This window comes from Coptis chinensis, chromosome 3 (genome assembly GCF_015680905.1).
Source record: "Coptis chinensis isolate HL-2020 chromosome 3, ASM1568090v1, whole genome shotgun sequence".
Taxonomy (NCBI): Eukaryota; Viridiplantae; Streptophyta; class Magnoliopsida; order Ranunculales; family Ranunculaceae; genus Coptis; species Coptis chinensis.
Window position 1 is genome coordinate 25,481,924 of NC_141458.1, and position 20,219 is coordinate 25,502,142.

General features: G+C 37.6%; 3 protein-coding genes across 3 annotated transcripts; all 3 read left to right on the forward strand.

The window, feature by feature from the left end:
* The first annotated feature begins 284 nt into the window (after nt 1-284).
* On the forward strand, nt 285-9,963 carry LOC147508834 (abscisic-aldehyde oxidase-like). Its single transcript, XM_086601196.1, has 10 exons — nt 285-529; nt 864-2,552; nt 3,369-3,628; nt 3,773-3,982; nt 4,351-4,569; nt 5,944-6,909; nt 7,525-7,620; nt 7,905-8,003; nt 8,506-8,695; nt 9,559-9,963. The coding sequence occupies exons 1-10, from the start codon at nt 322-324 to the stop codon at nt 9,786-9,788; spliced, it is 4,167 nt and encodes a 1,388-aa protein (XP_086457322.1). The 5' UTR covers nt 285-321; the 3' UTR covers nt 9,789-9,963.
* A 2,481-nt stretch (nt 9,964-12,444) lies between these two features.
* Nucleotides 12,445-16,732, forward strand: LOC147508835 (uncharacterized). The gene is made up of 9 exons (XM_086601197.1): nt 12,445-12,680; nt 12,766-12,970; nt 13,091-13,181; nt 13,271-13,416; nt 13,575-13,818; nt 13,957-14,061; nt 15,299-15,481; nt 15,689-15,893; nt 16,001-16,732. Exons 1-9 carry the CDS (start codon nt 12,458-12,460, stop codon nt 16,483-16,485), a joined length of 1,887 nt encoding a protein of 628 aa, XP_086457323.1. The 5' UTR covers nt 12,445-12,457; the 3' UTR covers nt 16,486-16,732.
* Nucleotides 16,733-16,919: 187 nt separating this feature from the next.
* On the forward strand, nt 16,920-19,707 carry LOC147508836 (cytochrome c-type biogenesis CcmH-like mitochondrial protein). Its single transcript, XM_086601198.1, has 4 exons — nt 16,920-17,211; nt 18,090-18,249; nt 18,974-19,105; nt 19,192-19,707. The coding sequence occupies exons 2-4, from the start codon at nt 18,106-18,108 to the stop codon at nt 19,375-19,377; spliced, it is 462 nt and encodes a 153-aa protein (XP_086457324.1). The 5' UTR covers nt 16,920-17,211; nt 18,090-18,105; the 3' UTR covers nt 19,378-19,707.
* The last annotated feature ends 512 nt before the right edge of the window (nt 19,708-20,219 follow it).

A 20,219-nucleotide genomic window follows, 5' to 3' on the forward strand; every position in this document is an offset into this window, starting at 1 on the left:
CTATGTTCTATATCATCATGCACTACATTTGTCAGGAGGCTGCAATTATTGACTTAGTGATAGCGATCCAGACTGTGGGGACCATGTTTCAAACACTCACTCTTTTAGTCTGTGTTTAAGTCAAACCTCTCCTTTCTTAGTGGCACCCACACATCCACAAAAAGACAGGAAACTTTAAATACCAAAAGTTACCAACCAAAATCTAAGCAAACTGGAGTACTGGAGTAGAATCTGTTTTTTAAAATAAAAATTCAAATCGTTGCTTTCACTGTCCTTTTCAAGAATTATAAGAAAGAATTATAATAATAATAATTTTTTATTATGGAGTTAGTATTAATAGTTAAATATCATTATCACTTAATAAAAAAAAAAATGGAGAAAGAGAAGAAGATGGAGATAAAAAGCAAGCTGGTTTTCGCGATTAATGGTGAGAGATTTGAAGTTGATAAGATTGACCCTTCAACTACTCTGCTTGAATACCTACGTACTCAGACTCGTTTTAAAGGAACTAAACTCAGCTGTGGAGAAGGTATATATATTCCCACTCATTAAAGGGTATCCTTTTTATAGCTTGAGATGACAAAGTAGTCACTAATATGCTCTGTTGAATCTTGATATTCTTCTTTAGTTCAGTTGGATACAGTTAAATTTTCTTTATCGTATTTGGTTTAAATTTATCTTTTTTAGATTACTTGTTATCACTTGCTGAATTGTTAGTTCTTCAGTTAGTTCTGCTGGGTGGGAATACATTGATAAGATCAATTATTGCAAAACTATGGTGTCTTTGAAGCTGGGATATAATTCTGTTTTGATATTTATATTCAGATTGTAATTGTATGATTTCAGGTTGATTTTGAATGCAGGTGGTTGTGGAGCTTGTGTCGTTCTTTTGTCCAAGTACGATCCTGTACTTGAACAAGTTGAGGATTGCACAGTGAGTTCATGCTTGACTCTTCTTTGCAGTATAAATGGATGTTCAGTTACAACCACCGAAGGACTTGGGAACAGCAAAGATGGATTCCACAGTATACACAAAAGGTTTGCTGCTTTCCATGCTTCTCAGTGTGGCTTCTGTACTCCTGGAATGTGCATGTCTCTCTTTTCTGCTCTTGTCAATGCAGAAAAAACTCAGAGGGAAGATCCTCCTTCTGGTTTCTCTAAGCTCACAACATCAGAAGCTGAGAAATCTATTGGAGGACATCTCTGCCGGTGCACTGGGTATCGACCCATTGCAGATGCCTGCAAGAGCTTTGCCGCTGATGTTGATATGGAGGATCTTGGTCTAAATTCATTTTGGAGAGATGGTGATAGTATAGATGTCAAATTAAGTAAATTACCCTCCTATGATAGAAAAAGATATATGTACCTTTCCGACTTCTTGAAAAGTGAGATAAAATCCAAAACCCTTTTTGGTTCAGAAGATTGTTGCTGGTATAGTCCTGATAGTGTTGATGATCTTGAGAACCTATTAGACTCCATAAACACAGAGAATGGGAAACATGTGAAATTGGTAGTTGGCAACACCAGTACAGGCTATTACAAGGAGCTACAACGTAATGACATATACATTGATTTGAGAAATATTCCCGAGCTTTCCATGATCAAACAAGATAGCACAGGTATCGAAATTGGAGCTGCTGTGACTATCTCTAAGGCTATACAGGCTTTGGCGGGACAAGGAGAAAGTAAAGTGCAATGGACTGGAGATTCAGTCTTTAATAAGGTTGCTGATCACATGAATAAGGTTGGATCTGAATTTATCCGTAATACTGCGAGTTTGGGTGGTAATTTGATCCTGGCCCAACGAAAACAGTTTCCTTCAGATATTGCTACTATCCTTCTTGCAGCAGATTCATTGGTGGATATACAGAAAGATCACAGAAGGTCAAAGCTTACACTGGAGGAGTTCTTGGAAGGATCCACATGTGACTCTAATACTATCCTTCTAAATGTTGGAATACCACATTGGGAGCCAGTAAAAAGCTTTTCTTCTGAGAACACACAAATTAAGTTTGAAACCTACCGAGCAGCACCACGACCCCTTGGAAATGCATTGCCCTTCCTCAACGCTGCTTTTATGGCTCAGTTTACTACTGGTCAGGCGTCTGACAGTGTCGTCTTGGAAAAAGTTCGTTTGGTTTTTGGTGCCTATGGGACAAAACATGCTATAAGAGCAAAGAAGGTTGAAGAATTTTTAACTGGAAAATCTGTTGGTGCGGATGTTCTTTTTAAGGCTACTCATTTACTTAGAGAAACTATTGTTCCAGACGAGGGCACTTCAAGTCCAGCTTATAGGTCAAGCTTGGCTGTCGGCTTTCTTTTCGATTTTTTTCGGCCTCTGCTTGAAGCTTATATGGCAATTCCCAACGGCATCGTTGATGGATATTTAGATACTCTGGAGGCTTCTGAACAAAAAAATACACGTAAGCTGGTTAGCCAGTCAAAAAATTCATCTTTGCTCCTATCTGGAAAACAGGTGGTAGAAATCAACAGGCAGTATCATCCAGTTGGTGAGCCAACAAAAAAATCTGGAGCAGAGATCCAAGCTTCAGGTCTGCTAACTTATTTGGTGTATAATATGTCAGTTATATCTCATTTTTCTTCTTGGGTTACCAACTAAGGAATTATTTTTCTTTTATCACCATAATCTCAAGCAAGTAATGTCAAAGTAGAAAACAAGAAGGACAATGGACAACTATCCACACAAGACCAAGATATACGTGGAAAAAAGGGAAGAAAACCACAATCAAGCACGATGGTTTCAGTGTCACTTTAATAGAATTGAGAGTTCAACCTTACAACACAAATTACAATGATAACACACAATATAAACCCCCATCAGAGATGCCAAAAGGGAAAGCAATCCTTTCATTATGAACCCCTCTCTCTCACAGACACACACACACACACACACAATCACTCATCAAAGATGCTCTAGTTTAGTTTTAGAACTGCACATATCATTATACAAGTTTTGGACTCCAAGAAATACAAACTAAGCATAAATTAGCTTGCCAGACGACAAGCATCGCATTCTATTTTATATTTTGTTCGAATGTCCTTTTGCCACCTTCGTACCACAGAGTATGGGCCGATTGACCTTCCTAACAATGACAACTTGGAGCTTAACCGAGCAGTCCTGAAAGCATGAATGTGAAAGACAGTTAAATAATCGTCTCTATTGTGTAATGTCAACATCTCTTCAGTTATGATAGTGTTGCATGGGATCTTTGTTCTGACTTCTTTTTTGGTCCCGTGTATTAGAGTTATCTCAAGCAAGAAAATTACATTTGAAAAGTCAAAAACATAATTCGAGGTAGGACTTTACGAAGTATTTTGATGGATATTGACTTTATCATATTATGCAGGGGAAGCTGTGTTTGTGGATGACATTCCTCCACCGAAGGACTGTCTTTATGGAGCATTCATTTATAGCACAAGGCCTTTGGCATGGGTGAAGGGTATTGGGTTTAGGGTTCCATCACTTCCTGATGGAGTTCTAAAAGTCATTTCTTATAAAGACATCCCTGAAGGAGGGGAGAACGTAGGATCTAAATCCCTGTTTGGATCTGAACCTTTGTTTGCTGATGATCTTACTCGGTTTGCCGGACAGCCAGTTGGTTTTGTGGTAATCCATCTCTTATTGCAATGTTCTCATGCATACCTACTGCTATATTGCTACTGGTAATCTGAAATGTGCTAACAGTTGGTTGGGCATTTCATATGCCTAGTCTGTGCTTGACAACCATAATTGTTCAATTTGTTGTTGTAGGTTGCTGACACCCAGAAACATGCAGACATGGCAGCTAATCTTGCAGTTGTTGATTATGACACTGGAAATCTGGAACCCCCAATTTTGTCAGTAGAAGAGGCAGTTGAGAGGTCCAGCTTCTTTGAGGTCCCTCCCTTCCTTAAAGCACAACCAGTTGGAGATTTTTCAAAAGGAATGGCGGAAGCTGATCATAAGATTCTTTCAGCCGAGGTGTTTCTCCAAATCATTTATTGTATTTATAGCATGGAGTAGGATCAAACTTTATTGAAGAAGACCCAAAACCAATCCAACTCAAAATTCACTGATATGGTATGTTCTTTTTCGAAAGTGGATAGTGTGATTCCTGTGAGGTAATGGTGGTTGGTTATATTTTCCGATGAATTTATTTAATCATGAGAATGCACTGGGGTGTGGTTGCCCTGCATCTGGAGTTCTTGAGCATTTTTTGGATTTTGACAGCTAATATTGCAAGAATTTTGGGTGTTTGTGTGCGCATGTGTCACTAAAGTGTTTTTGTAATGGTGGTTTTCAAATCAAACTTGGGTTCACTAAAGTGTTTTTGTCATGGTGGTTTTCAGATAAAACTTGGGTCTCAATATTATTTCTATATGGAGGCGCAGACTGCTCTTGCTATACCAGACGAGGACAATTGCATGGTCATTTACAGTTCAAGCCAGTGCCCTGAGTCTGCAGGCCACGTGATTGCCAGATGCCTAGGTGTTCCAGAACACAATGTTCGTGTGATTACAAGAAGAGTTGGAGGAGGATTTGGTGGGAAGGCGTTTCGCGCAATGCCGGTGAGTTGCCCCCACCAAAATATGTACTTAATACTTGTATGAATGGTTCTTTGGGTCTCATTTTGTTAGACACTGAAATCTTTATCCTGTTTTAAATGAGATCAGTAACTCTTTGATGCTGGCGGGGTTCGAGCCCCAGACCTCTGGTATCATCACCCAAAGATTTTACCGACTTTGCTAGTCGGCACTTGCTTTATCCATATATATTAGCTCAGTCAGAAATATGCCTAGGGCAGGATAAATTCATATTTAATGATTTCGTGAACTGGAACCATACCAATACCTTTAACGATGTTTCATCATTGGGAATAGGAACAACAAGTCAACAAGTTCTTATCACATCATCATCATCATCATCTTAAGTTTCAATTGTTTTTGTTCTTCTGCAGGCAAAGCTGCTTTGTGATTTCTTTGAAATGATATTTTGTATTCTCTCAAATTAGTCAAATGCAATCTGACACTATGTTAAGAGTTGTCATATTTGAGATCATGTTTAGACTTTAGAGCCAAGTCGGTGGCAGTGTGTCATTGTTTAATGCATGCTTAGTGACGAAATTAATGTCTTGGCTTCATAGTGAAGTCGGGAAAGATCCTTATTTGGCTTCCTAGTTATCAGTTAGCTCTCTTATTGATTATTGTTAGGGTTAACTAGTATTACCCCCCCACTAGATGAGCCAATTAGGATTTCCCCCTCACTAGATGGGGAAATTAGGGTCTCCCCCCTAAGTACACACAAAAAAAAGTCAGCTTGGGTTGACCGTGTTTTTTTTGTGTGTATTTGGGGGGAGACCCTAATTTCCCATCTAGTGGGGGGAAATCCTAATCGGCTCATCTAGTAGGGGATAATACCTGTTAACCCTTATTGTTATTGGTTATCTAGATGTGTCAACATTATACTACAAAGTAAAAGTAAGAAGGAATCAGACACAAATAAAAATGAGAGGAAGAGAGAGGGAGGAAGAGAGTGTGTGTTAGAGAGAATGGGGCTGAGTTGAATAGTCTCAACCCTAACTGTAATAGTATATTTATAAGTGTCAATTACAGATCTGCAGAGATCTGTAGAGATGTTACAGTTGTATAGTTGCCATAAATACATTCTCTCATATTATGACATATTCCATACTATTAGGGTAAACCCTAATTAATGATATGGTACTCTACGTACTAGAATACTTTATTGAGCTTATTGTCAACAATTATAAACAAAACTGACTCCTAGTGCTATTCTTCTACTTCTTTAACTAGCTATGACATGACTAACTCTTGTTCATTTTTTTATTGATTTATTTTTTTGAAAATTTACAACACATGGCCTGGCTATTAAAAGCAAGTTTGTGTTTTAATGGCTATTAAAAGCACCCCGTGATGTTTCAGGTGTCTTCAGCTTGTGCACTCGCGGCACACAAATTACGACGTCCAGTACGAATCTACCTCAACCGAAAGACTGATATGATCATGGCCGGAGGAAGACATCCTATGAAAATAAATTATAGTGTGGGTTTTAAATCCAATGGGAAAATCACAGCTCTGCACCTTGATATTTTAGTCAATGCGGGGATATCTGAAGATATAAGTCCGATAATGCCACACAATATGTCGGGAACAGTGAAGAAGTACAACTGGGGAGCTCTATCTTTTGATATAAAGGTGTGCAAGACAAACCATTCAAGTAAGTCAGCAATGCGAGCACCAGGAGAGGTGCAGGCATCATACATTGCCGAGGCTGTGATTGAACATGTTGCATCTTTCCTATCTATGGAAGTCAATACCGTAAGGAACAGGAACATTCACACGGTGGAGAGCTTGGCATTGTTTTATAAAGGTAGCTCTGGGGATCCTCTGGAGTATACTTTGCCTTCCATTTTAGAAAAATTAGTTAACTCTTCAAATTTTCACGAAAGGGTTAAAGTTGTAGAAAGTTTCAATATTTGTAGCAAGTGGAGGAAAAGGGGAATTTCTTGTGTACCTATCGTGCATGAGGTTATGTTGAGGCCTACTCCTGGTAAAGTGAGCATTCTTGGTGATGGTTCAGTTGTGGTTGAAGTTGGAGGGATTGAGCTGGGCCAGGGGCTCTGGACAAAGGTGAAACAGATGACGGCGTTTAGTCTCAGTTCCATAGGGTGTGAAGGAAGTAGAAGTCTGTTGGAGAGGGTACGAGTCCTTCAATCAGATACCCTGAGCGTAGTGCAAGGTGGGTTTACAGCTGGGAGCACTACGTCAGAGGCGAGCTGTGAAGCAGTCCGGCTTTGCTGTAATGCATTGATCGAAAGACTAATCCCACTAAAGGAACATTTGTTAGAAAAGATGGGTGTTGTGTTGTGGGATACTTTGATAAGCCAGGTGACTATTTGAACACAGTTCTAGCAAGTTTATCAGTTAACTTCAATTATGATATCCTTTCCCCAAGTTACTAGATCAGTTTTGGGAGGTAAGAAACGCCATGACATTCATATAATAATGTCATTGTCAGATTGGCGTCATGGGTAGTTGGAATATTACACTCAAGTCAGACTTCACATGTTATTTGTTTATTGGAGCTCTGTATAATATAGTCCTAAGTATTTAGATATGTGTATGTCACATATTCTCAAGACAGTTTTGGCTGTCTGCCACTGGACCAGTTTGATGCATTCCCTGACCAAACCCTATCCATTATGATCAAGGATTAGATTAGATCTGATCTATGAGACACACTTTTACTGGTTTAAAATCTAGCTGATGTAACCTCAAAAATTGGACTTGCACCACACATGTAAAAACAGTAATGATATTCAATGCCTGGTAGGTGGATCCAAATGGAATGTGGACAAAAATAAAGTTCTTGACTGAAATCTACAATTATGATGGTTTTCGTGGAGCTGAAAAAGGGTTGGACCTGACCTGATTGACAATGAACTCCTTAACTAGACAGTCTTGAGTGCCATTCTCACTCTTTTCTTTTATAAATTTTTTCAGGCAACGATGCAAGCTGTGAATTTGTCATCAAGTACTTACTATGTTCCTGATGTAACTTCTAGTCGGTATCTAAACTATGGAGCTGCAGTAAGTGAGGTGAGGTTACTTCATTCCTCACATTTATCATTACTGAAAGCTTGTGTAGTATTTTGCTTCTTTGTAAGGTAAGCAGGGTTAGTGTGACATTAGTACCAAAGTTAACACTATTCTGTCCAGTGTGTGCTCTGTGAAAAATTCTTGGAACATTGAAGCCGAGGCTAGAAATTATAAAACTGTTTACATTAGTTCAATAGACATCTATTCCCTTGGGGATTTTATTACCTAAATGTCTTACTTGCTAGGCTTTACTAAACTTGCTAGCAAAACTTGAATGTGAACAGGTGGAAATTGACCTTCTCACTGGAGCAACCACAATATTGCAGACAGACATCATCTATGATTGCGGACAGAGCTTAAACCCAGCTGTGGATTTAGGACAGGTTAGTTACGCTAAAGCCAAATGTAATTTTGCTTCCATTCTTATGAACCTACTATTTTTTCTCATTGGCTTCTTTAGACTTAAGATCTAAAGGTATGTGTTCGGTATGGTTTGTCTAGTCTGTAACTTACGGTACATCTGACGACATTTGCACATGTAATTTTAATGTTAGTATTTGGCAACTGTTACCAGATGTTTAGGAGATGCATGCTACCACTACCAGCTGGTTTATGTCATAAAGGGAACTTAATTAGACTGAAAATCTGGTAGATCTCCATAGGGTGTCTTTCTCACCAAATCAAGTGATTCCGCTCATTTAACCCCGGGTCTAAAATTTTGAATATGATGAATAGTTCAGAAGAAATTTTTAGATCTGTTATGTATTGCCTTTAGCTTTTTGTGTGTGTAGTAGGTAGGCCTCTTCAATGTGGAACCTGTTGAGTGTAGCTTCATCTTTGACTAGACACTTTGAATCTAATACTACTAGTTTTTTTTTTTCAAAGATTGAGGGCGCTTTTATTCAAGGAGTTGGATTTTTCATGCTGGAGGAATATCTGACAAATTCAGATGGATTGGTGGTATCGGAAGGAACATGGACCTACAAGATTCCAACAATTGACACCATTCCTAAACAGTTCAATGTTGAGATACTGAGCAGCGGGCATCACCAAAAACGTGTTCTTTCCTCGAAAGGTTAAGCCGAACTCTTGCCTTGAATGGTTAAAGGAATATTTGGTATTTTTTTTGCTAGAAGGTAATTTTGTATTAGCAAAACTGAAAAAAAATATGTCTGTTACACCCAGTGACAGTCTTGTATTGTTGTATTCCAACATTACAAATTATTCAGGAAATAAATCTAAAATAGGTAGAGAAGGGTTTTGCTACCCTGATCACAAAATCTACCCTATTGTTCCACTACTGTTTTAACCATTAGAGAGTTAAAGGAACATTTTAGTAGCTCTCTTGTAGACGACTCGTAAATGTAGGAAAATGCTCCCGAAAAATGAAATAAAATGTAGGAATATGCTCCTAGTGGCCAAAACCTCCTACTTAGAATGGGGCCTAGGAGGGAGGAAATGCAGAATCGGTTGATTACACAGTAGTAGACTGCCACCATGTACTAGATACTAAATCAAATCTGCTTCCCTTCTCTTTGTAGTGACCTTTTCTTTTACCACATTTCTCCTAGGTCAGCGTCCTTTCCACTCTTTGAAATTGAAAAGAAAAGGCAAGCCATAGTAATGTGTTGTTTACCCCAAAGAAGGTCTTGTCTTTCCTGATGGACCCACCTATCACATTACTTCACCACAACATTGTTAACAAGAGTTCGTCTCTGATCATTCTTAATTTATAAAATTAACCTGGATTTCGACTGCACTCTTTTAGTTTATCAGGATAAATAATGAACAATCCAGAGAAAGAAATTTATTAATGTATGGTTGACTTCATTCATCGTCCATTTAGGTATTTTGCCACAGTTCCCTTAGTTTGGTTCCCTTTATCACAGATCTTCACATAGTTCTTTAATGGATATTTTTTTTTATCCTTGTTTTCAGCTTCTGGGGAGCCACCATTACTTCTGGCAATCTCAGTTCACTGCGCAACAAGAGATGCTGTTAGAGAAGCCAGAAAACAGTTTCTTTCTTGGAGTGGGACAAATGGGTCTGATTTAACCTTCCAACTTGATGTCCCTGCAACCATGCCAGTGGTAAAGGAGCTCTGTGGACTAGACAATGTGGATAGGTACTTACAAAGCCTGCTTTCTAGTAACGGATCTGCAGTTTAGCTTGCTTTGTTTCATTATGACTGATTCATGGTTTGTACATTAGATTTGGGCATTGATTTGTATCTTATGTTCTGGTAATTAACAGAAGTCAAGATCATATTGTAACATTGCACAACTAATAAAAGATCAACGGCATTACTACAAGATGAATTGAATAAAGTTATTTGGCCATCCATCTCTATTAGAACTTAGACCTAGTATTTACAGTGTTTATGATCCTTGGATCCCTATTCCTAGAACTAACTTGGCTTATGGTAGATAGAATAGTATGTAAAATCATGGGTTAAATTATAGTACAGTAAACATTTACTTTAAAGAGGAAAACTAAAAGGAAACAGTTCAATTTCGAGAAGACTACAAAATGTTGCAAACCGGCGAGATGCTACTGCCATATGGAAAAAATGATTGACGGATGTTGAGGAGGATTGTCCAAGTGTATGATATTCATTAATTCCTCCAAATTAGTATGCTAAAAGCACCAAGGTCAATTACTAAGACCATGAAAGCAGAATAAGCAGAATTTGTTTCCTGGTAAACGTTGATAATGCAAACTCTTTTTATACCCTGATTTTCCTTGCATAGTTTCTAAAGTGGACCACAGTGCCAGTCCAAAATGTGGAGCGCCAAAGCGGGAACTCCAGAGCGGCTAAGTTCAACACTCTTAAATCTTAATTACCATAACAAATGCTTGTTGAAAAGTCAGTTTTCTTTCTTAATCCATTTTATCTATTCTAATTTTGGTAAGATGGTCAGAGAGATATGACCTGGTCAGTTAGACAAAATTCATCCAATATCCACCAAATCATGCTTAATCCGCAAATCCTTTTCTATTATCCAGCCTATTGATTATAGAATTTGCCAACTATCAGATTTTTAAGCGAGAAAAAGAAATTTCCAAACTAAAATTTGCGAATATAAATCCAAATGTGATATTATTCTAGCTGACTTATTCTAGCTGGAAATTGACCACTAATCCACGGTTGTGGTTCATGAGTTCATCACATTACTTGATAAGGAGATTACCGTTTTTTTTTTTAAAAAAAATGTACAACAAAATCTATGTCTTATTTTTAGCAAAAGCTTAAAATATAGGAAAAAAACGGTTACTAAAAATTAAAGATGGATGCATGCATGCCGTTAGTTTTGAGGGAGTCCAGTAACCCAGTTGTAGAGGTGTACGTTGTGGCTAAATTTAGTGGGTTTTCTAGTGTTGTCCCCGTGATGTCTCAATCTTGAATTCAGTTTTCTTCATATAAATACCACGTCGTTATCCTCTCTAAGTAAAAAAAACAAGGTGGATTGCAGAACTTTTGTAAGTTCTTTCTAGCTCCTCTTTGAAGCACCTTGTTTTTTTTTCTATTAAGTATTCTGTCATCTTTTTTAGGAAGTGGGATTTGTTACTATGATTTCCTTAGAGATAAGCAAGCACTCTTCACAATGAAATGTATATAGTAGTCATGACTTCATGACAGCTTATGTTTATAGCAATCTCTTAAGTGCTAAGATCAATGCAAATTGAGATGGTGTGGACATTCATGCACATCGTAATCCACAGTTACCTTAGTTTGGTGCAATATGATTTTGTTCCTAAAGAGGTCTAGAATCTTTCCTATTGATTCCTATGAAAACTTTTATTAGAAAAATTTTGAATTCGAAATTTTCATACTGAATACGAAGAGGTATGATGTGCTTACTGCATTTCTTGACTATCAATCTTGGAAAGCTTCTTTGTCAAGATATCTTCATTGCTTCATCTCTTTTCCCATTCTGCCCTGAATTTTGCTTGTTTTTTCTGGTTTTATTTGTATCTTCCCATATGAATAGCATACATATTTGTTAAGGGATTACAATCTTGAGCATTATGTGCTACATAGTCAAAGAGACATTTCAAGCATGTCTGCCTATTCAGCATGCTATGTGGTACACCATTCCTAATGTGGACCATTACTTCCACATCTGCTTCAATACCTTTCTCATCTCATCTGCTGATGCCCAACCTGCCATGATGGCAGATAATTGAATCGTCTCTTAAAGGAAGTTTTTTTGAAAATTGACTCATAAGTCCATCTGTTTCATTCAAAGATTTCTTTTAGAGGGTATTTGATATGTTGTTTTAGATAAGAATAGGCATTGCTCTTTTTGTTCAATTCGATTGCTCTTTTAAACTTGCTTTTGACACAAAGTTGAGAATGGTAAGATATTCTTCTAGGTGTCTTTTCCATGTATATTCACTCGTTTTGTTTAGGAATGTCCATTTTACAAAAGTTATTATTTTCATTTTTGAGGCCTGTCTTTTTAAATTCTCAGCCGTGGACTTCCATACTACCATTCTTTTGCTGCAGAGCAGACCCTCGTTGTACATTCAAGCAATCAAGCCTAGTCATATCTTTCCTTCACATTCTTTGAATAGGTTCAGTTTGTATGGCCTTATACCAGTTTCATCAAGCTTTTGCGTTGTTATTCTTGTTTTTTAACCTTTTTCACATGTTTGATTGACTTATTTGAATCTATCTGATCAGTATTGATGTTTTAGCTGTAATCGTCTTTGAGTCTTATAGTTACAGTTGATGATAAATATAGTTTTGTTGTGTGCTGAATCCTATGGAACTTCTTGGCTGCCCTGATCTCAGGATTGTACGAAGTGGTGAGAGTTGGACTCGTACTCTTTGATGGCAAAAGTTTTGATCCCCTTAGTGGGGCTTTTGTACTTATGTTGTTGGGCTGCCACGGCGGAAGACACAGGATTCATCAAATACAAGGACCCAAAGCTTCCAATGGGTATTCGGATCAGGGACCTGATGAAGCGGATGACTCTAGCGGAGAAGATTGGCCAGATGACTCAAATCGAGCGTCTAAATGCTACAGCTGATGTTATGAAGAACTTTTTCATTGGTAATGATCAATGACCCACACCTTAACTTGCATTTTCTAGTGTAAAATGCTTAAACAGTTGAACTAAATTAAATATGTTTGCCAGGGAGTGTTTTGAGTGGTGGAGGGAGTGTACCAAAACCTAATGCTGCTGCTGCGGATTGGGTTAATATGGTGAATGAAATACAGAAAGCTGCTCTATCAACTCGTCTTGGGATTCCAATGATATATGGAATTGATGCTGTTCATGGACATAACAATGTCTACAAAGCCACAATATTTCCTCACAATGTTGGACTTGGGGCCACCAGGCAAGCATTTCGTGATTCCACTTGTTCTGTATTTTCGTTTAGGGCTCTTACTGGGCAGTCTATATACTTTCTTGATTGATACACCTACATCTTTTTAACAAACATTCTGTTATGCACCAGGGATGCTGATCTTGTGAAGAGAATTGGTGCTGCCACTGCTATTGAAGTTAGAGCTACCGGAATACCATATGCTTTTGCTCCATGCATTGCGGTATGTCCAATTGACGTAGTTTCACAAAGTTTACGCCCAAAAAATTCTAACTCCCATCGTTATCCTTCTTCTTTTTTCGAATGATTCAGGTATGTAGAGATCCAAGGTGGGGTCGATGCTATGAAAGCTACAGTGAGGATCCAACAATTGTGCAACAAATGACAGAGCTTATATCTGGTTTACAAGGAGATATACCTGAAGGTTCTCGAAAGGGTGTTCCTTATGTTGGTGGGAAGTAAGTAACAAGTTCCCCTTGATTTCATCTTTCCTTTTGTTTATCTCTAATACATAGCTCATTGAGAGAAAACTTCTTATGTCGCAGATGCTTAAATTATTCGTTGTGTGCTAATCTGAATCGAAGTTTATTATTAACCTGCTTATCTTCCTATGCAGAGACAAGGTTGCAGCTTGCGCAAAGCACTTTGTAGGTGATGGTGGAACAATCAACGGCATAAATGAGAATAATACTGTTGCTAACGGACATGAGATATATAACATCCACATGCCAGCCTACTACAACTCAATTATTAAGGGTGTCTCAACCGTCATGGCCTCCTACTCAAGTTTGAATGGAGTTAAGATGCATGCTAACCGTGCAATGTTGACTGGTTTCCTCAAGGAGGCTCTTCATTTCCGGGTACAGTTATTCTAGCTAATTAAGGGTTTATTCTTCCTGGCCGGTTTCAGGAAAGCCACTTTATGAAATTCCGGTAATGCTGGTCTCACCCATTTGACCAAACCTTAACTTTTGTATGCATTGTTCACAAAATTTCAGGGTTTCGTCATCTCAGATTGGGAAGGAATCGACAGGATTACTCCCATACCTCATTCAAACTACACTTACTCTATTCAAGAATCTATTAATGCTGGTGTTGACATGGTCAGTATTGTGAATGCTGCTTTAACCAGTTTTTTCTGCAAATATTTAGGGAAAGATCTTAACATTATTGTGTAATTCTTGATAATACCTCTACTCATTGTCACCAAGTTCGAAACGCCCTTAAAACCCAAGATATTGGCAAGGCGTCTGGTTCCAGTTTAAAACCCGGGTTTTTCAAAAAAACCCGTTTTAAACTTAAAAAACGTTTAAAACCCAAGATTTTGAAAATCTCCCGTTTAAAACTTTTTTTTTTTTTTTTCTAAAAAAGAAAACACGAAGAAGAAAAAAGGGTTTTAGAGTTTACCTTTTTAAAGAGTGGGCGTTAGATTGACTTATTGAGACAGTTTTATTTTGTTTTGGACTATTAATAATTAATTATAAATTTTAAAGTTATTAATTTATTTGTAGAACTTGATTATGCTATTATGGTTGGTAATTAGTAGTATCTTATTTAGAGTCGTGTTTTGGTACTGAATCTAAAACTTCTAGTATTTGGATGAGTAACGATAATTTGATATTTTCATGTATTTGAATTTTCTTTCATTTGTATTATTTTTATTTTTATTTTATGTGTCAATTCTTTTTTCCACTCTTATAAAAAAATCAAATTCTTTATCTATTATATTATTTATCATCGGTTTTTACCGTTTCTTTTACGTATTGTACGTATTATATGTTTTAAACCCGTTTTTTATGTACCACGTTTTTTTACGCTTTTTTACGTTTTTTTACCGAGACATTCCGTTTAAAACACGAACTAAGTTTTTTTTCAAATATACCGTTTTAAACCCGTACCGTACTTGGTGACAATGCCTCTACTGCCGGGTACATGTTTTTGTTAGTTTTTCCGCTTAGAAATACTTGTCCCAGTAGTAGTAGTAGTAGACTAGTACGTAGTTATTAATGACATTCTTTGTATGTATAGTAGTTAGCTTTCCAAACGGACTGTAAGATTTCTTGGTTCAGGCCTGATTTAATGTCTTCCAGTGCTGCAAAAGTCTCTAGAACTGTAGCGTGAATCCACTCATCGAGTTCAAAACCCTGTGTACAGAATTTGATTTCATGTCTACTACACAGTACCAGTCATCCAATCTACTCGAGATCAAATGAGTTGCCCGAACTTGCATCAATCCTGCTAGTTCGTTTTGGTTTATGTAGAGCATACATATTTTCATTTCCAGTTTAGTGTGTGCAGTTTGAAACCAGCATATATTAATCTTTTCCTAGTGTGGTACAGGTCATGGTTCCTTACAACTACCCAGAGTTCATCAGTATTCTGACAGATTTAATCAATAAAAATGCTATTCCAATGAACCGTATTGATGATGCAGTGAAGAGAATCTTGCGGGTCAAGTTCAGCATGGGTCTTTTTGAGAACCCAATAGCTGATCTCACCTATGCTAATATGCTCGGATCCAAGGTAAGCTAGTTCTGTTGATGAAACACCTCAGTCCTCAACTAGAACTGAATTCTTGGTATTACAATCCATGTATTCTGCATAACTCTGTAGGATGGTTCTATTATCCATCAAATTAATTATACTAAACTTGTCATTTACTCTAATTTCCCAGTCTTTCTGGTACTTCCAAATAACTCTTAACTTCTCAAATGTTTTAATCTTGAACAGGAGCACCGAGAATTGGCACGAGAAGCTGTAAGGAAATCTCTGGTGCTACTGAAAAATGGCAAAACAAATAATAACCCAGTGCTTCCCTTAGCCAAGAAGGCACCAAAAATTCTTGTTGCTGGAACTCATGCTGATAACTTAGGCTATCAATGTGGTGGGTGGACGATCGAGTGGCAGGGACTCACGGGAAACAACATCACAGAAGGTATATTTTGCCATCTTCACCTTCATTGTTAACAGACATGCACTAAGAGTCTAAGACTTAACAAGTATATTCTTGCCAGTCATTTAACTTACATGCTTCATGAACAGGAACCACCATCCTCAAGGCAATCGAAGCCACGGTCGATAAAAGCACCCAAGTTGTCTACAATGAGAACCCCAGCGACGACCTCCTGAAATCCAATGACTTCTCCTATGATGTTGTCGTAGTTGGCGAGGTTCCTTATGCAGAGACTAAGGGTGACAGCTTTAACCTCACAATCCCTGCCCCTGGCCCAGAAATAATCACTAAAGTCTGTGCACAAATCAAGTGTGTTGTCATTGTAGTTTCTGGCCGTCCTGTTGTGATCAAACCATACATCCAGTCAATTGACGCTCTAGTAGCTGCATGGCTCCCTGGTAGTGAAGGCCAAGGTGTAGCCGACGTTCTTTTTGGTGACTTTGGGTTCCATGGCAGGCTTGCTCGAACTTGGTTCAAGTCTGTTGATCAGCTCCCAATGAACATAGGCGATGCACATTATGATCCACTCTACCCATTCGGATTTGGCCTTTTAACTGAGCCAACACACCAGTAGAGAAAAAAATTGTGTTGACATAGGGTGCTATGGAGAGGTTATCAAGTGTTTTATTTTACCCCCAAAATGTGCCTAGCTATACGGCTATGTATACTGAAAAAGTAAAAAAAAAAAAAAAAAAGAATCACAACATGGTTTGTTTGGTAACTGAAATGTTTCAACAATATTCAAGACCAGTTTTATGAGCAATGACTACTAGTATTTGTACATCACCATTATGACATTATGTGATCTTCTACTTGGCACAGTTGCACTATAGAGCTTACACACATTGTATGTACACGAGCAACTCCAATACTTCCAAACTCAAATACACAACAATGGGCTAAATGGTATTTTCGACCACGTTTAACTTGGGCTATAGGAAGGCCCAATAATAAAATAAAACATTAGGCAGGCCCAAATGTTTAGCTAGGCCCAAATGTTTGGGCCTTGCTATAATTTCGGTTTTCGACTACCTATTTGGCAATTGGCATGGCTGGAAAGTTTGAGCCATTTTCCTCACTGTCTCTTCATTTTAAGTTTTGATACCTTCGAATTTGATATCAGTTTTAGTTCTCTGAGTGATTTCAGGCTTTGGGTATTCTCCATTTTTGGTTAATCTTAGCATAGTTTGTTGGAATTTTCTGAGTTTCAAGTTTGCTTCTAAACTGTTTGAAGTAATGCCACAGTGACAAAAATCTTCTGAATTCTTGTTTCTAAGTAATTCCTTCCTTTATATACAAGGTAAATAGTTTGAATCATTTTGTTAGTGCCTTTTTGTTATCCTTAGTTAGAATCGAAATGAAAGTGAAGCAAGAAAGAAATGTGTTTTTTTTAGATATTCTAAGTTTAAGGGTACTTAATCTTGTTGCTTAACTTGTTGTTATGGTGGATAAAATGTCTTTGCAAATGTTATTACAAGTATGGTATTGTTTTGGTCGGGATTGAAATGAACAGAATTTAGCATAGTAAACATATGAAACTCATGCTTGACCCTAAACATGGAGGCTTAAAATCCATTTTATAAATGGGTTTTGGTTATTGTTGTATTGTATGTGAGAAATGGTTAGTTCGGCTTGTTACACGAGCAAATATCGTTTGTGTTTGATTGCACTAAGGAGAAGTCAGACTGAAGGTGTTTAAAGGGCTATTTTTTCGTAGTGCGTAACAACATGATAAAATTTTCTGTCGTAGATGTGTGAAATTTAGTAAAAGTTTTCTGCCAAATAAATACAATAATTTTGCTTGCATTTGTCATTCGTGGAATGAGTATGGACTATGGAGTGGAGTGGCTCTTATACCAGGTAATGGCCCCACTCTAACTTCTCAGACCTTATGTTTCTTTGTTTGGTTATGCAATCTTTTGTTTTCTAGTTGTACAGAATGGAGCCTTAGTTGCATGCATTTGTTTCAATTGATTGAAACTACACGATAATGCTTAGGTTCATATGCTGCGTCTCTACTCTCTAGTTTGTATTTTTCCCTTAGGAATTTTCGAACACTTTTGGAAGTAATCCGTAGTGCTTATCTGATTTTTCATGTATTCGTCTCACAATAATTTATATAAAAAGAACTTTTGAGTTTCCTTGTCTAAAATTTGTTTACAATAATTGTGGACTCAGGTAATTCTCTTTCAAGATGGACAAAGGAGATGAAACAGTTACGAAACAACGAATAGTGGATGCTCGCGCAAGAAATATAAGCCACAATGTACGTTGCACTGAGTGTGGAGGACAGTCCATTGAGGACTCCCAAGCAGATATAGCCATTCTCCTTAGGCAGGTATACAAAATGGCCTTCAGTTATCTCCAGCTTTTATTTCCATGTTTTCTTTAATTTTTAGAAGAGGGCAAGCTAGATATTTTGTCGAGTGATGAAATATAGCAGGTGGTTGATAGCTGCTGAGTTGACATTGAAGTATATGTATTATTTAGGATAGGATCTATGATGTTCTCATCCTCATTGTGTTAAGAGTAAATTTCAGTAGTTAGCTGGAATATGATAATGTACAATTGATAGTCTATAGAAGCCACATGCATGCAAGATCTAAGATATTATGACTCTTATATACGGAATCAGGAGCAGATGATGTGATGAGTGGATCCCCAAAATTGGGATCCGTCTGTACAAATGGTTATGACTAGTGAGATACAATATTTATTCATTCGTTTGAAATGTGAAATCACTCAACTAGATGTTGATAACATCCCTCATCATTTTCCTTAAGTTAACCTCTTACACAAGATAATCTAGCAGATTTCTTGGAGTATGTGAATGAACACCTACATTCTTAAAATGGATCTGATCGGTGTACCACTATATGATCAGATTCTTTTATTTTGGGGATTTGAGTGTGGAATATACAGAAAGACTAAGATGAATAACTTGAAAAATGAATTGATAATAAATAGAATAAAAGAATGGAAAATCAACAGATATGTCTTTCTAATATGTGTACTGGTGCTACTTGCTAGTGTACTAATGCTTGTTTGTTTCACTATTGTAGATTATACGTGATGAAATTCGAGGTGGTAAATCTGACAAAGAGATCTACAAAAGGCTTGAGAAGGATTATGGAGAGACAGTGCTCTATGAACCAAAGTTTGATCGTCAGACCGCTGCTATTTGGCTATCCCCGGTCAGTTCATAAGTATTTCTCTCTATGGTCTAAAAGAAGAATTCATATTTCATGTTGTACTAATATCACTCTGGATATTGGATTAGGTTCTAGTTGCGGGGGCGGCAGCTGGGGTTTGGGCTTATCAGAAGCATAGACAGAAAACTAACATGCACATCATGGCACTGAACCTTGTGAGAGGTGTTCCATTGACCCCAAAGGAGAAACAGGTCATGCTGGAAATCTTGACACCTCCTCCACCACAAGGAGGAAGAAGATGGTGGGGCTTCTGACATCTTGAATCCTTTCATAGGTTTGTCCTCTTCATTGTATTTGGGACTGTTGACAATGTCTTAGCCACTGCACCGATAGAGCGAGGAGATTCTGCTCTTTGGTGTCATATTTCATTATTTTTTGTGAGTAGATCTTTCACTATGGTAGCACGGCGTTGCCTTTCTCAAAGCATTATAACTTGAAGAAATCTGCCTCCACAGCAACTAATCCTTGGTCAAGAATCTCATTGTATTGCGTTTCTGCATGATCATGTAACTTTAACCCTAGACAAGATTTATATATTGGAATTTGGGTTTTGGTTTTCTATATATGAAATATTGTTTATTTGATACAGATTCTCTACTTTTTCTTCCCCTTTCTTTTGTGTGTCTTGGCACTTAAGTTTTACTAGGAGGTTTAGGACATCATAAGGATTTCCTGTTACTAATTTGGAATCTACTATTTCATAAATAAACTCATTCTGTGAACTGCTTTTTTAAGTATAAAGTATTGATTCCTGGTCATGAGGAACCAGTTGGAAAAATTGATGGCATTAGTCGTTGATGGTTCTGTACCTTAGTAGCATGATACAGGGGATACATTTTTGGGTGAAACTTAATAGAGCACAGACCAGTGTGTTCTGTGCTCTATTAAAACTTTCACTTTACAGGCTTGCAGCTTGCGGGTAATTAGACCTTTCTAAATTGATCATTAATGTGTGCACATATCTGGCTCAGAAGAAATATGACTGTTTCCAGAGAAAGGCATGTTTATTGTGGTCTGTACTCTGCAGACTGTAGAGATACTCCCCATACTAAAGTCAGAATAAAGCTGTTCAAGACTTCAAGTAGGCCATTGCCGT